The sequence below is a fragment of the Cyprinus carpio genome, chromosome B4, assembly GCF_018340385.1.
Source record: "Cyprinus carpio isolate SPL01 chromosome B4, ASM1834038v1, whole genome shotgun sequence".
NCBI classification, from domain to species: Eukaryota; Metazoa; Chordata; class Actinopteri; order Cypriniformes; family Cyprinidae; genus Cyprinus; species Cyprinus carpio.
In genome coordinates, this window is record NC_056600.1 from 31445580 (window position 1) to 31463049 (window position 17470).

Genomic DNA, 17470 nt, shown 5'->3' on the forward strand with positions numbered 1-17470 from the left:
TCCACATACCGTATGACCTCGCCTTCTGCTGCCTTTTGATACAACTTGAATGAATTTCGTTCTACCACCATACAAAGTTTCGCGGGGTTTCAATCTCTCAGGATGCTTATAGGTGGACATGAACGCAATCACGTCAGCATCAGATTGTTTAGCATGGGTCCAGCTACATTCCCACTGAATCTCAATATGAAGATCATACTGAAAAATTAAAATCTCAACATCAAAATCTAACTTTATAATAACAAAACCTAAACTCAACAACAAATTTAAATCATTGGGGTTATAACACAGTTCACAACCGTGAAAAAAAAACCCTAAAAAAAAAAACACCTGCAAACTCTAATGCTTTTTTATTTGTGCCATCGATATAAAAACCATCTACATAATACTTGCCGAATGACACCTCACCGTGATTTAGCGTGTGTTGAACAACTACTGAACGTGATTTGCTAATATATTCAAGCCATTTAATTGATACGTAAGAGTATGTTTTGTTCTGATTGATATATGCGCTGTTGTGTGTAAGTGCTATTGTGTCTTTTGGGAGGTAGTGTGTTTTATAGATAGCCATGCAGGTGGATGCCAGAGTGGTGAAATTAAATGGGTCCAGACCTGTACACAGAATGAATTCATCACGGTACTTCATACACACATCCCTAAGCAGGACGACGTAAATTTTTCCATAAATTGCTAGTTCTTTTTTAAAATCAAACACTTGGTCAGAGATAGTACTATACCACGCATCGAACTCTGTTCTGTCTTTGTTTGACATAGTCGTATATCCATAAAACTCTTTGGCTGGGTATGGTCGACATACGAATCATTTTCAACACGGTTGAAGTGATGTGGGAAATAACCCTTCACAGAGTTGGCCAGATTAAAAGCAGCAGGTGTGTTGGCTAGACGCATGGGTATAAAACTGTAACTATCGATAAATCTCTGTTTGAATGCCTCGTCATACATATGGATTAGACGACACCCTTGCATTGTAATTTTAGGAGGTATCCCCATCTTAGTGAAGTATTCCAAAAGAATGAAATTATCAAATCCGGATGCATTATGTGCAATCCATGTGTAATTATTATAACAAGGCCGTCTGAATTTCTTAATGAGACGATCTACACAATCAGAACCTTTGGCCAAAAATTCTTCTCCCTCAAACGTGATCGCGTATACAAAAATCGGAAAATGCCTGTTATTTTCATAACGAGTTTCGAAATCAAAAAAAATGTAGCGATTATTTGGCTCCTTCACCTTAACCGGCTGAATAAAACACTGATGCACACCGTCGGTAACCAAACCCTCACTACAGTGAACACAACAATCTGCAGGACATTTGTGTGGCTTGGGGTTGGTGCTGCTGACATGATAACGTCTATTACATTTACCACAATATTTGGTAACGTCGCACTGTGCAAATTTCTGACCTGGAGGTGGCTTTTTATGCATCTGAAAACAATAGTCTGACCTACAGTACCTCAAACAGTCACCGCAGTGTTTTGTTTTTTGGGGGTAAAGATGACATTCAGAAGCGTTGCAGACATCGCAGGTGTATCGGCATCTGTGATCTCGCTGTGCAGTAAACCCTTGATAACAATACTCACACAAGTATGGTGTGCCAATGAATCCCTTCAGATTTTTAATCATAAAATAATGATTGTCGTGGAGGTACAAAAACACTGTTTTAGGATGTGGTACATCTGTGTTTGCATATTTCTCCAACATTCCTGTATTTGTTATATAGAAGACCACTATTTTAATATTCAATATACGTTCAAACTGAGCAATATCTTTAAGTGATGATATATGTTGATCAGTGTATCCTACAGACTCCTGCAATGCCGACGCTATGGACTCTAGGTCTGTGTGTGGTTTCTGAGGGTTAAGAAAGTGTGCTAAGCAGATTGCAAAACAAAGATTGTTTTCCCCAGCAATGTTTGAGGGGATGAACAAATTAAGTCTGTTCTTACCAATCACTTGATCGTGGGCTAGATCCCTTAATTTTCGTCGAGCGCCTCCTTGTTAACTTCTTGCTATACACACTTTTAAATTTAAACACTCATCAAACTGTACATCCGAGTTGCTCTGCATGACTTTTTCAAGATCACTGATGAAGAGATCGACACTGTAATCATTGCTAGCTGACAAGAGTGTATTAACTCAAACCATTGAATCGACCTCGTGGTACTACTGTGTATCCAGCCACATCACCACCCTCTCTTACAAGTGTTTCTATTTCAGCTTGTGTGAGACCCATGCAGGGGTCTGTTAGGTCAAGCGTGTGGTGTGGCCGGGTACCTACTCCCTCACCCGTCTGTTGAGAATTTACAAACTGTTCAAAAATTGGGTATGGTCGTGGTTCTGACACCTCACCTAGCTGTTGAGAATTTACAAACTGTTCAAAATCAAAAACTGGTTCTGGAGGAGGCTCTGCCCTCGATCGTACCACGTTTATTAATTTTAACAATTTAGATGACTTGTGTTTTTTCATCTCATCAACAGTCTGTATGAGCCTGAGTAGCTTTTCTGTAGTGTTTTGTTGATTTTGGAAATTATCATCCCTATTGCTCCTTAACGGAGGATCTTGTTCACCATCACATGACTCCCGACAACGTTTCGCAGCCATTTCTAACTCTAATTTATTTAAAAAATATTCACAAAATACACCCCACACAACTAAACCTAGAAGAAGGAAAAAATCTAATCATAAAACCACATCTATGCACACTTGTGACAAAAACTTAGGAAAAAAAAAACTGGGTAAAGAAAATAGGACTCACCAATACAGTTATTTAAAAAGCCCCAGCAGTTCAGTTAACAGCATTACAGTCATTTCCTGTTCACAGGCCGTTTGAGCATGTCCGCCATCATGACGTTTTAGTAACGCAATAATTTGTTTAAGGATGATCCAGTGTTTCTGCTGGTCCTCTATAATTCTTTTTTGGTTCTTGACAATAGTGTTCAAAATGTCTTTGTTTGCGTCGTTCTGCTGTTGGTTCTTGGCAATAGTCTGATTAAAACGTGCTTGGTCCTCTATAATTCATTCTTGGCACTTGGCAATAGTGTTCAAAATGTCTTTGTTTATATCGTTCTGCTGTTGGTTCTTGGCAATAGTCTGATTAAAACGTGCTTGGTGCCTATAATTCTTTCTTGGCTCTTGGCAATAGTGTTCAAAATGTCTTTGTTTGCGTCGTTCTGTTGTTGGTTCTTGGCAATAGTCTGATTAAAACGTGCTTGGTCCTCTATAATTCATTCTTGGCACTTGGCAATATTGTTAAAAATGTCTTTGTTTATGTCGTTCTGCTGTTGGTTCTTGTATTCCTCCTAATTTGAAGAAAGCTTGTCTGCATCATCATCTGATTCTGCGACGTTTTCAACAGTGTCTGTGGGTTGATTTAAATTCTTCTCTTGATCCACATTAGATGGGGCGTTCATATCACATCCATCCCATGCTTGAGCAAAATTTTCGTTCCAGAACTCAGTGTCTTCTGATTCTGTACAATATTGATAATAATAATTAATACCAATACTACTAATAATAATCATTTAATTTCATTCCTCTATACTCACGAGTTGATTGTCTTGGACGTTTTCGCTCAGGGGTGTTAGGTATCACACTGATCTCACAGGGGTTTGCAGTCTTTTGTCCATTGGCCTGAACCTGCGGCGCCCGGGGAGCAGTTGGGGGTTCGGTTGCTCAAGGGCATCTCAGTCGTGGTATTGCCGGCCCGAGACTTGAACCCACAACCTTAGGGTTAGGAGTCAAACTCTCTAACCACTAGGCCACGACTTCCCCTAATAAAAACATAATAAACAGTTTATTACAAGCACAAACTCCAGAAGTACATCCATCAGAAAAAAAAATATTAGTGTTATATGATTTAAGTGAAGTAGAAAACAAAATACCTGCAATATTCAGTTACGGCTGTAGGAAACTCAGAAGTGAAGATCAGGAGATTGAATCTTCATCAGGTTCTTGATTGAGATGGTACTGTGTTGTGCTGCAGTCATCAAAACTGGCTAAAGCAGTGAATCACTGTAGTTTTAGATTTCAGGAGGCTGTCATTAGAACATAAAGGATACAATGATGTAAGCAGTTACAGGAAATTGCCCAGATTTTCACCAACTCTAATCCAATCAGCATAACTAAAACACTCATTATCACACTGTAACAAATTTTAGCTCAAAGTGAGATGAACATAATTAATCATAATGGCTTATTATTAACTATATTAATCTTCAGGAATTACTTGTAGCATTATAGCATTAATAGTACAATAAAATGATTTGTTCGTCCGCAGGACAGTGTTAATCATTTACTGACTAAGTAAAATTGTTTCTCTGGCCACGGAAAATAATTTTACTACTAATACATTGCTCCCAGAGCATGTAACAAAACCGGAACGTTAAAGTGACCTCGTCCTGTGAGCAGCAAACACAGACAACCAAGTGTGAATACATATGGATGTTTATTAAACTACACTACAGGGGAACATGCAACATCTGACTAGACACAAACATACGCAAATTAAACCTAGATGCCAACGCATCTATTATGACAATGACAATGTTAACTTATACTTTGCCTACTGAGGATGTGGATGATGGATTGAATGTGTCAATGGAAGTCTTAAGTGGTGGTTGTTTAAAAAACTCTGAGGTTTTATTAACTCTTCCTTCTTAACTTTCTTATTTGTCCAAAGAACAGCAGCAGATATAGAAAAATTGTTGGAGAGCTTTCCTAACTTATTTAATGACTTTCCACCCGGTAAGTCGGTCATTGCGCATGATATCAACGTTGGTAGTGCATTGCCAATTAAGCAACATGCATATCGTTGTCCGGTAAGTAAGAGGGAGGCAATAAAGTGTGAAGTGGCCTATCTTTTGCAGAATGGCTTTGCTGTTTCGAGTAGCAGCCCATGGAGTTCGCCATGCGTTTTAGTGGCAAAAGCCGATGGATCTTTTCGTTTTTGTACTACATTACTATGCCTGACGCTTTTCCACTACCGAGCATTGATGATTGTTTTGATAGTCTCGGGGTCGCTAAGTATAGTACGAAATTAGATCTCTTAAAAGGTTACTGGCAGGTGCCTTTAATCAAGTGCACTTCTGAGATATCCGCATTTGTGACCCCGGATTCGTTCCTTCAGTATACACGGATGGCGTTCAACCAGCAACATTTCAGCTAGCCGCTGATAAGCGGTGCTCTTTCTTTTCTGTTTCTTCTGATGTTTTCTTGAATGTTTCTGTTGATCTGTGTTTTGTTTGCTTATTGGATGCATATTGATTTATTTTGCTTTAGTTTAGTTGATTTAACTCCCTTTTTCTATCAGCTGTTTGTTAATTAATATGGCTCGTAAGATGTTTGGCTATTAATAAATGGTTAAATTGATCTCTCGGCTTGCACATCCTTTTTATGTTGCTTAACCCCTCCCTAATCAAGTCTTTAAATATATTGTGCTTTTTATTATTTTAATTATAACAACTGAGCAAATAAATATTACGATTGCAATAATCCAACTGTACTGTAAAATAAAGAGATTATTTAATAATATTTAAAATTATAATTGCATTTTAATATTATAACAATTACAATGAATCAATAATAATAGTAACAAAAATATGAGCTTCGTTTAATTATAATTTAAATGATAACAAATCAATTAAAAATTGTACAATTGCTGAAAAGTAAAAGTCTGTTTTTTGTTTTTCATACTATATTATTATTGCAATTACAACATCTTTTACTGCTTTAACTGAATAAAAACGATTTCTATTGACTTTTTATTGAATAAATATTGCAATAATATTATTGCAATTTATAAGTTTTTTGTAATTTAAATAATAAAGTTATAATTTATATATTTATATTTTTGCTATTATGATTATTGCAATCATAACTGTTTTATAATATTTATTTACATTATTTAATAATAAAATGTTATTTTTGCCATTAGTATACTGACTTTTAAGTGCAATATGATTCTTGTAATATTCATTGTTTTTATTTGTTTACTTGGTTATAAAATTTATTATTATTATAATAATTATATATAGCATTACATATACATACTGTTTATAATATTATTATTGTACTCTTAAATTATAACATTTTTATAGATTTGTTATAATTTAAATAAAATTAAATGCATGTTTTGGTTGCTTTTATTATTATTTTCGTTTTTAGAATTGAAATAATTAAAATTAATAAAAAATGTTGATACAAATATGTCAGCTGAAATAATGAAATAATTTGCATTATATCTAAGGTTAATACTTAAAAAAAGTAAATAAAAAATATGATTTTTGTCTAAAAATATATAGTAATTAAAGTGGTAACTTTAAAACTCAGAAAATATTTTAAAATGTATTCTGACAGCTTATTTCACTTATTGAAAGATCCTATAATAATTAAATACATCTTTACTGTAGTTACAATATATTCCATTAAATGCTGTGAATAATGTCATATTTTATAATATCATGAAGCTCATTTCAGTCTTGTGAGGAATCGATTATATTCATGACACAAACATCAATTAAAATCTGATCTCAAGTTGATTTGTCACTATGTTTTATTATTTCTGTACAAAGACAATAAAGAGAAATGAATTACATGTTCTTCAGGAATCATGTGACATTTTTACATTTTGACAGTAATAAAACAAATTATTAAGACTACAATAAAAACAATTTTAAACACATACTGATCTTACTGTCTATATGAGGGTTTCGAACACATTTATTGTTATTTCAGTGACAGAAGTTGAGCTGCAGTATTGATGTCATGAAGAGACTCAACATCTCACTGTTGCTGATTTATCATGCAGCTCAAAGCATTATGGGTAGAATCTCTCATCAGTCTATTCTAATTCATCAACACAGTCTCACCGATGAAGACATTTGAACATAAAACCCAGGATAGAGCGGCTGAGTGAATGTGGTCTGGACTGTGTGGATGTGTCTCATTGAGTTTCTGGAGACGCTGTAGAAGGAAAGAGTTCCTGCACTGTGATCCACATACACTCCTGTTCTCCTGACATAACTAAACACTACTGTTCCCCTAATATAATCATCATCATAATACACTCCTTTACCTCTAGAAATGATACGCTTCACAGGGAGAGTAATAAATTTGTCATCGTGTTTAAATGTGTAACCAGAGTTATAACAGCTCAAACTCCAGGAATAATCATTAGATCCAAAATCAGAGTCATATTTGTCCTTGTTGCTGCTGCTCTTATATGACACTGATATACACACATGATCTCCTCTCCACTCAACCTCCCAGTAACAGCGTCCACACACACTCTCTCTACACAACACCTGAAACGAATCAAATCTGTCTGGATGATCAGGATACGGCTGTGGCTTGTCCGCATTTGTCACCTTTCTGATCTCAGACAGAATGAGATACTTGTTTGCTGTGTTTGGATCCAGTGTGAGAAAACGGGCATCTGAACACAAGAACAGAGACATTTATGACATAACAATCACTACAGCTGTATGTGTGTGTGTTTGCAGACATACATTTCTTCAGTCCTGCTGTAATCCTGGATTCTCCTCCATGATCCACACTAGAAAACACACAAAGACCCATTCAGTCAGTCAACAAAAGGCTATGCAGTTGCCAAGGTTACTCAGGGTGGTTGCTATGTGGTTGCTAAGGTACTTGAGGTGGTTTCTATGCTGTTGCTATGGTACTTGGGATGGTTGCTAGGCTGTTGCTTTATGGTTGCTAGAGTACTTGCTGTGTAGTTGATAACACATTCTGGATGGTGGCTAGGGTGTTGCTATATGGTTGCTAGGGTACTTGGGTGGTAGCTAGGCTGTTGCTATGTGGTTGCCAAGGTACACAAGGTGGTTGCTAAGCTGTTGCTGTGCAGTTGCTAGGGTTCATGGGGTGGTTGCTAGTAGGGGTGTAACGATTCAGTGATATGGATCGATACATCGATACTGATGAATCAGTATATTAAATCCGTGCTTCGCTCTTGAAGTGAAAGCAAACTAATAATAAATCTAATGCTGTCAAAGAAAAATACAAGTGCTCATTGCTCCTGACTAAATAACCATTATAACATCAGAAATGATTCATCTATATTTAATTTATAGAGTGAAGACTGTGCAGTTATTTTACATTTGATTAGCCTATTACATTTCTGTAGCGCACCTGAAAATGTATTTTTGACTGAGCTGAAAAACCTGAAAAGCACTGTTTATTGAACTTGTGTCTTTGTTGTATTGTAGTTATTTTCTGCTATTGCTTGTAATTTGGTTACCTGTAGAAAAGATTTTTAGCACTGAGCCCATAGTAGCAGCAACAATTGTTTTTCCAACATTCAACTATACAAAAGATTAAAAAAAAATAATATTCCAATTCATTTTGTTGTGAATGTCCCAACTGAGGTACAGAATGTAAAATTTTCAGATAAATGTTCTTGTTATATATTTTGGTTGCAATTGTGAGTTAATAAAAATGTACATGGTTGTTTAAAATAGATATAAAATATCAAAATATCGATATATCGATCGATATACTCCTGTATCGAATCGAATCGTTATCGTATCATAGAATTTTTTGAGGTATCGGAAAATATCGTATCACTGGGTATGAGAATTGATATATCGTATCATGACGAACCATCCGATTTACACCCCTAGTTGCTAGAAGGGTTGTGTATCTCAATATGGGACACGTTTCAACAGCATCAGGATCATAAATGCTCAAAGTTTTTTATATTTAGAGTTTTGAAAAAAATGTTTGTACATTTATAACACTATACTTTGTATTGTATCACCGTTTCACCAAATTACAGAAAACTAGTTAAAGCTAATGCGAGGGTGTTACCTATGCAGCATCTATGGGAGGGATGGTAAATTGACAGTTGAGTGCATTAAGTGTTTAACATTTGGTTAAGTGCATCATCCGGGTATTTAAAGTGCACTTTTTCCTTTTTGGAATTTTCAGTGTAAACGCACTACTCACACTATTTATAATACAAAACGTCATAGAATAGTGCATAAGTACATGATTTGGGATGTACCTCTTGCAGAGCTTTTATCCACAGTGGAGAGAGAGCTCATGCACATGGTTGCCAGGTTGACAAAAATAACACTCAGCAGACATTTCAGTATTGCACAAGTGCTCTGAATCATGGATTATCTCTGTATCAGACAACCTCGACTGTGTTCCTCTGCAGCCAGATTAAACCTTGCTTTAGTCTACATACAGGGCCGGACTGGGATGCAATTTCAGGATGGAAAATTTCACACTCATCCAGGCCACACAAGAAAAAAAGGGGCCAAAATTTTACCTTTTGGGGTACAACAGCTTGACACTGTAATTGTAATTTCACAATATTACTGTTTTTGTTGTATTTTGGATTAAATAAATGCAGACTTGGTGTAAACCACTTATGTATTTTATAATAATAATGTTCTGTAGGTGTTTTATAGCCTTATTTCAGTGACTTTAAAATGTTAGTTTTTCACATAAATGTTATTTTCTCAAAAACACAATCACATACATACATGCTGCTCACATATTAATGTAGCCCAGTTTGTGCTGATTACAGTGTTACTAAACTTTAGTAGCTTGAATGTTGCTTAACTACTTTAATTTATTAGAAGCTTGTAGCTGATCAAGCTACAGTTTCAGAGTAGCTTCCCCAACACTGGTGATCACTTTACTTTTATTTCATTTTAAGGAGTCTGACATGAGCATTGAGCTCATTTATGTCTCTGGCACTTCTCTGTCATAAATCTTCTGCATCAGAGGCCAGCGGCACCGAAAAAGGTATGAGATACATTAAATATGAACAGATTAGTGGTGTAATGCTTTATTATCACAAAAGATGGCACAACAAACATAACATTAATGTTACATCTTTGTTTTATTAGCTGGTTTAAATAAATGAACGTTACACTTGAATTGTATACCTTGTAATCAACGTTTTTCATTATCTGTAATGCAATTCCTCAGTGATTTAAAGTTACTGCTTGCATACAACGGAAATATACTTGTCTTTTTATTTAATTATGTGTTGAAATTATATGAAATGTCTTTAAACGTTTGGAAAATAGTTTATCCCATTTACATAAATGACAGAGATGAATTTAGCTAAGACTGTTTGGGTAACATGCCATGCGGTACTTTCTACTCTTTTTTTTTTTGCTTTCATTTAAAGGAGTTTGACGTCAAAATTGAGCTCTCATTATGACTGGGGAACTACTGAACATTTGTGGAACAAGGGATAAGACTAAAATGTTTTCTGTCAGAGACCAACTGCACTGAAAATGGTAAGAATCACATTAAATATGACCACAGTGATGCTGGAATGTGGTAAAGGCACTATTGTAATGGGGTATAAATGAAATATAATTACAATTTTCCTACTTCTTACCAGTTAACATTTAGTTTGTGCTTGTTTTTCTTTATTTCGGTGGGCGAGCAGTTGTTTTAGAATATAATAATAATAATAATAATAATAGAATAGAATAGAATAGAATAATAAAGCAATAAATCAATCTAAATAAAAAATTTCAATTATATGAAAACAGTTAAATGAAATGGAATGAACTGAAATTAAAGTAAAATCTTTGTCCGGTTACACTGATTTTACTTCTGGATGATGAAAATGCCTTGCAAATCCAAGAAGATTCAATCACTTCCCATTAAAAATTCCACACCTCTGAAATTAAAATTCTGTCATTTACTCGTTTGTTACTCCAAACTGAGACTTTTATTCATCTTAAAAATACAAATTAACATTTTAAATTAAATTATCTGACAAATTTCTGTCATTCCTTTGACAGTCTATGCAACTATACCACTTTGATGGAAGTTCATAATCAAGCTGTTTTTAATTCAAATTTTCTGAAGAGCCATGATTGTTTTATATGATGAGCAGTTTGAATTTAGCATTTTATTAACATATAAACTTTGATCAGTGAACATAAACAGAAGTACTTGGTTCTTGCAGTCATTGGTTCTTGCAGAAGTTCAAACGTGCTGCGTAACACAAAAATGAACCTTGTTGGTTCTCACACATCGAGCAAGAATGCTTGAGCTTCTGCTGCCCATAACTGATATGCATTGACAAATGTGTATATGTGAATAAAAGTTAAGCTAGATCTCTTCATTATATAAAATGATGGAGTCTCTTCAGAAAATTGACTAAACTGCTTGATGGATTAGTTTTACGAGCAATTTATGAACTTTTTGAAGCTTAAAAAGTAGGCCTTGCATAAACTGTTAAGTTATCTGTGTTCTGAAGATAAACTAAAGTCTTATGGGTTTGGAACAACATCAGGGTGAGTAAATGATGGCAGAACTGTCTTTTTTGGGTGAACCAACCCAAGTGAAGTGTGCTCAGTTTGTAGTAGTAAGTGTTTAGATATTGTGGACTGCAGAACTTACATTTTAAATTTCAACATTTACTCTGTAAAATGCTATTGAATGCTATTAATTTTTATTTGCTGATGTAATGTTTTTAAAGAAATTTAATTTGATATTTTAACAATGTTCAAAACACTACATACACTATTTTAAATAGTTCAAGTATTATCCTGCGTGAGTCCATCATATAAACTAGGTGTTTTTTGTTGTTGTTTTTGGTTGTTGTTGTTTTTAAAAAAATAAATAGGCAACATATGCACTGCATATTCAGGTTTTCGCTGAGGAGCTGAGCCGGTGACCCGTCCCTTAAGTGATGGTACATCAGCCATGGTGATGGGAAACAATGTCTGCGTTCTCTCCTTCAGGAGAGATGTTCCCTTTTAGTTGGTCACTTTCGACATCACGTCGGTGACAGACGAATTGGGAATCCCTACCAAAACACCATGGATGCTGCCCCTTCCAGTGTCCTGTATGAGCTTCCTTCGTCACTGTTGTAGCACTACCCACTCAGTGAGATTGGATAACACTGGGAAAACGAATGTTGCAGAAAGCCCCATCCTTCCTCAAGGAGGTTTCGGAAGCACTTACACATATGAACAACATTTTATTATAACCCTCTTGAAAATGGCAGAAGACTGCCGGGGAAACACAGGCTCAGAGGCTTTACCATGGTTTTACACATATTACATCCACTTGGGTCTCTACATATGGAACCCAGCCCTCTACCGGTTCTCACAGATTCATCGAGTGAGGGCCTGGTGCCGGACATTCCGCCACGTTTGGCTGACAATGGAGGAACTCCACAGGGTCTACAGTACGGATTTTCTGGAGCGGTTTTAGCAAGCCGACACTAAACCAAGGCCTCTCTGTGCTTCTACCCATTAGAGGTGAGAACACAGGAGGCGCCACGAGCCAGCGCCCAGGAGGATGCAACACTCCTAGTAGAGTGGGCTCACAACCCGACGGGCAGGGCGCACCCTGTGCTTGATAAGCCAGAGTGAAGGCATCCACTAAGCCATCCTCTGCTTGGAGAAGGCATTCCCCTTCTGCCAGCCTCTGTAACAAACAAAGAGGTGTTCTGAGGTCCTGAGCTTTGCGTCCAGTCCACGTACAATCTTAAAGCACAGACGAGACAAAGCAAAGCAAGGTCTGGGTCTGCCTCCTCCAGGGGCAGCGCTGGTAGCGTAGGTTCACTACCTGATCCCTGAAGGGAGTAGTAGGAACCTTGGGCACAAAGCCAGGCCAGGGCCTTAGGATTAACTCGGAGGTGGCTGGCCCAAACTCTAGGCATGATTCGTCAACCGAAAATGCGTGTAGGTCCCTTACCCCCTTGATGGAGGCCAATGCAATCAGGAGTAGAGTCTTCAGTGAAATAAACTTCAGCTCAACTGATTGCAAAAGCGCAAATAAGACCCGCTGTAGTGCCAGAGACAGGTCCCAAGAAGGTATGGAGGGAGGTTGAGTAGGGTTCAACCTTCTCACCCCCCTAAGAAACCTGATGACCAAATCATGCTTCCCCACCGTTTTCCCCTCCATGGGGTCGTGGTTAGCTGAAATAGTAGCAGCATAAACTTTAAGGGTGAAGGGAGACAGCCTTCGCTCCAACCCTTGCTGCAAGAAGCAGAGCATGTCTCTGATCGGACATCTCCGGGGGCCTCTCGATGAGACAGGTGTAAGGGAAACATTTAAGATTTTAAAGGGAATTTGAACAGAATCACTGTTTCATGGCTGATCACCGGAACGACCAGCGATTCGTTGAACGAGCCGTATAACATCAAATCTGCAATGGATATTAATATCCAAAATATAGTGAAAACACTATATTAGCACAGTAACAAGATCGGCAGTTTAAGACATTAACTTGTAAGCACAAAACACAAGATACTTCTATTTTCAATATGAATAAGGCTTTATTAGATAAATCTAAGACATATAAACTAATCTAACACATAAGCACACATACTCACACATTCACACAAGTTGCAGGAGGATAGAGAGTTAGGGAAGAATGAGTTTAAGAGAATGAAAATGTGGAATCCCAAGTTTACAGCAATACGTGAAATTGTTAATTAACCCTCGCATTGAGTTCCTCAATGAGGTTAAAATTATATTAGGTACACCAGCACAGATGAGAGTCTGGAGGTATGTTACTTGCGTTGCCTGTGTAACGGGGGTCCCCTTTGTTGCCGTTGAAAAGGGGGTTTCCCGAGGTTGCTGATTGGCTGGAAGTTCAGTAGTCATTGAAGTGACGTCTTGGGAAGCCCGTGGTTGGGCGTTAGCTGAAGATGCGGAGTTGTGGGCTGGTTGAAGTTTCAGACGGGCAGGCGAGGTCAGACTCGAAGACACAGCGTTGCAAAACTTAACTCAGAACACGAAACTCTCAAACGGAAAAGAAAAGAAACTAAAGTAAAAGAACAGAAGTAAAGTTTGATGAGAATAGGTGGTGTTTCTTCTCATCGTGGCTAAGCAGCAGCAGGCGTGCAGGCCGAAGCATGCTGGAACAGCACTCGAAGAACGCTAAAAGTGATGACAAAACATGACTAAAAGCAGCAGCTGAAATGCCAAAGCTAAAAAGCCAAATTTGATGGTGTCCTGAGTATTTAAACTGGCCTTTTGGCCACACCTCAAATGTTGTCTTGACCAATTAGATATTGTCTTTGCTCGGGGTGTTGCAATGTTTTTCCTACCCATTCATAAATCATGTTATCTTATCAATCACATGGTCCAAATTTTCCCGCTCTTGCAGAGTATAATTTTGGACATGATTCCTATGATAAGAATATGATACATTTGACAACTAACTGATGGTCAGAAACGTTTCAAGCAAGAAGATTCGAACACACACATACTAAACATGAATATGAATACTTAAGCTATTCAATAGTTCTTAAAAAGACATACACAATAAGTGATTAGAAATATTATAGTCAAATGTGTGGGTTTCATAAATGATAGGGAGTTGAGTAATGGACTGATATTCCTTTAAAAGTCTTTTTGTGTTCATCTGTACAAGACAGTTTCTCTGCTTTTCTTTGACAAAAGGATGTTCTGTGGAAACCAGAGGTTAAAAGGTCCCCTTAGGAATTTCAGTCTGGTTCTGCTAGGTGGGGGAAGTCAATCCAACAATCTTGTTTACTCTCATTAGTTTACATGTGATGGTCAGGCTGTGCATCTCTTTGACCAGCAATCTTGATCCCTCTCCCCAAATTTGACAATCTTTTCTCTGAATTAAAATTGTCAATAATTGTTCTAATGGTGTTAATGTTGAAAGCTGTTCTCTGAAAGAGTTGTTTGGTTATCTTGCTTCAGACTGTGGTGCTAGGAGTTGATTTACAACATCCTGTTGCCTTTCTGTGGAATTCGGCTCCTCATGTTTCAACCATCCTCACGATCGAATCTTTAATTTGTCTGGTTCGGGTCTGATACGCTACAAAGGTTTCACTTCAAGGCGTAAGCGTGTCTCGTAGATGGTTCTTACGCTGAAGTGATGGTGGACACTACCTCTTGGAGTAGGTCACCTAGAACCTCCGCGTCCCATCCACAGTTTCTAGAGGTCTGGACGTGGGTGCCACAGGGTGTCCCGTCTCTGATTCAGTAGAGCCTTCCTCAGAGGAATCTGCCAGAGAGGGGCTGTTACGAGAAGCATCAGTTCCAGGAACCAGGTCCGAGTGGGCCAGTAGGGCACCACAAGCAGGACCTGCTCCTCGGTCTCCTTGACTTTGCACAGTGTCTGTGCGAGAAGGCTCACTGGGGGAAACCTCAGGACTCAGCCATGAAGCAGCCCCAGCGGCATGACTGCCGCCGCAGCTGCCATATGCCCCAGGAGCCTCTGAAATTGTTTCAGTGGGACCGCCATCCTGCCTTTAAATGAATTCAATCAGCACAACACTGACTGAGCACGCTCGTCTGTGAGGCATGCTGTCTGTTCAGTTGAATCCAACTCAATACCGAGAAAAGAGATCCTCTGCATCGGGGAGAGTTTGCTCTTTTCCCAGTTGACCCAAAGACCCAACAGGCTGAGGTGCCTGAGCATTACATTCCTTTGCTTGCACAACTGATCCCGAGACTGTGGTAGTATGAGCCAATCGTTGAGATAGTTGAAGATGTGAACACCCTGCTCTCTCAGGGGAACAAGAGCCCCCTCTGCAACTTTGGTGAAGACACAGGTGGACAGGGACAGCCTGAAGGGCAGGACCTTGTATTGACATGCCAATCTCTCAAACGTGAACCGTAGAAAAGGTCTGTGGCGTGGAAGAATTAAGACATGAAAGTATGCGTCCTTCAGGTCGATCGTTGCAAACTCGGGGACGGATGCACCCGAAGATGCGTTTCTGCGCTAACATCTTGACGGTTGCCTGTGAAGAGCCCGGGTGAAGACACGCAGGTCCAAGATCAGTGGTAACCCACCATGTTTCTTGGGTACAATGAAGTAGGGGCTGTAAAACCCTGTTTTCATATGTGACCCTGGACCACAAAACCAGTCATAAGGGTAAATTTTTTGAAATTAAGATTTAGACATCATATGAAAGCTGAATAAATAAGCTTTCCATTGCTGAGAGCTAATGCTTAAATGCTGATTGCTTTTCCATTGTTTGTTAGGATAAGGCAATATTTGGCCTGAGATTCAACTATTTGAAAATCTGTAATTTCACAGTATTTTCACCTCCTAAATTACTACCCCAATTCTATAATGGTAAAATTTACTCATGCCGATGGCTTTTTTTTAATGACATTATTTATTTATTTTATTTATTTTTAGAATAATTGTAGCCTACACAAATTGTTGAAGCAAAACAAATATGATAACTTTTTAACTGCAGGCATATATAGGCCTATATTATTAAAAAAACATATTATCATTACAAATATTTGGATTGTCCCTTATTCTGTACCGTATTTTCTTAAAGAATAAACACTATAAATAAAGAATAAAAGAAATAATCTCAATTATCCCTTATTTTCCATTTCTGAAGTTAACTGGCAACTCTAATGATAGTGTAATTATCTTTTGACTCCCCTGACAGTGACACCTTCCTCAAAAAAAACAAAAAACTCCCCTTTGTAGGAGATATGTGAGCGATTAATAGATTAAAAAAAAAAAAAAGTGGGTGCTTGGTTTCGGAAAACGAGCACGCAAAGTGAATGTGATGCACAAAGTCATTTTCAGATGCAATGAAGAAAAAAAAAACCTGGATAAAAACATACACGAAACTTGTAAATAGTTAACAACATAGCCTAGATTAGGTCCATACTCTGTTCCTAAGTATATAATGTATTTTTTAACCCACAGTAACACATTTTAACTGATTAATCAACTATTTTCGTTTGCTGCATGTTTTTTTTTTTGTGAGGAAAAAAAAAGTCATGTATAAGTTGCATTTTATTACATTCAGAAATTATAACAGCAGGCCTAATAATGTTATAGGCGCCAACAGGATATTTTTAGTTCCCCTCACTTTACAACAAATCCTTTACATTTAACAAATTTATCAGAACAGAACAATAATTAAAAATTTATAATTCTAATGGATAAATATAATTGCATTATATGATGCTTAGTTATAAAAATAATAATAATAATAATTTAAAGGAAACATAAGGTAAGGTTGGGCTCTCTCATTCTGGAGAAATCCAAACGTTTCCATATTCGTGATGTTGCCCATTTGAAAATAGGCTTTGTAGTTCATGCGTGTTTCAGTATTCGATGGAAAAAAATCATTATGAACAAAAATATGCCAAAGTGGACCGCTGCTCGCACCGGGTGACACGGTGAAAGGCTGCCTGTTTCCAATGAATATGTGCGCGTGAGGCACCAGCGCGATCAAACAGCTGAAACAGAAAATACTCCATTTTTGGTCACACATAAGGCATAATTCGAAAATGCAAACTGTTAGCAGTTAGTAAAATCAAGAATAATAATCAAGAGTTAATAAGAATTATTTCTAAATGCTGGACTGTTCTCATTTCACTCTGCATATGGAACCTGAAGACTTTTTTTTTTTTTTAACCAAGAATGAACCGAAATGAGCCTAAGACTATCCCACGTTTTGAAATTAACTCACTGTAAACTTT

At 37.4% G+C, this 17470-nt stretch overlaps 1 protein-coding gene across 3 annotated transcripts in view; it reads right to left on the reverse strand.

Annotated features, from left to right (window-relative positions):
* Window positions 1–6557: 6557 nt before the first annotated feature.
* Window positions 6558–17470, reverse strand: part of LOC109065237 (NACHT, LRR and PYD domains-containing protein 3-like) — an 80941-nt gene continuing 70028 nt past the window's right edge. For all 3 annotated transcript variants that reach the window (XM_042722895.1, XM_042722894.1, XM_042722897.1), the window contains 2 exons: window positions 7531–7577; window positions 6558–7457 (listed from right to left, as the gene is read on the reverse strand). In XM_042722895.1, coding sequence (XP_042578829.1) covers window positions 6877–7457; window positions 7531–7577 — 628 coding nt within the window. In that variant the 3' untranslated portion in view covers window positions 6558–6876. The remainder of the gene's footprint in view (window positions 7458–7530; window positions 7578–17470) is intronic.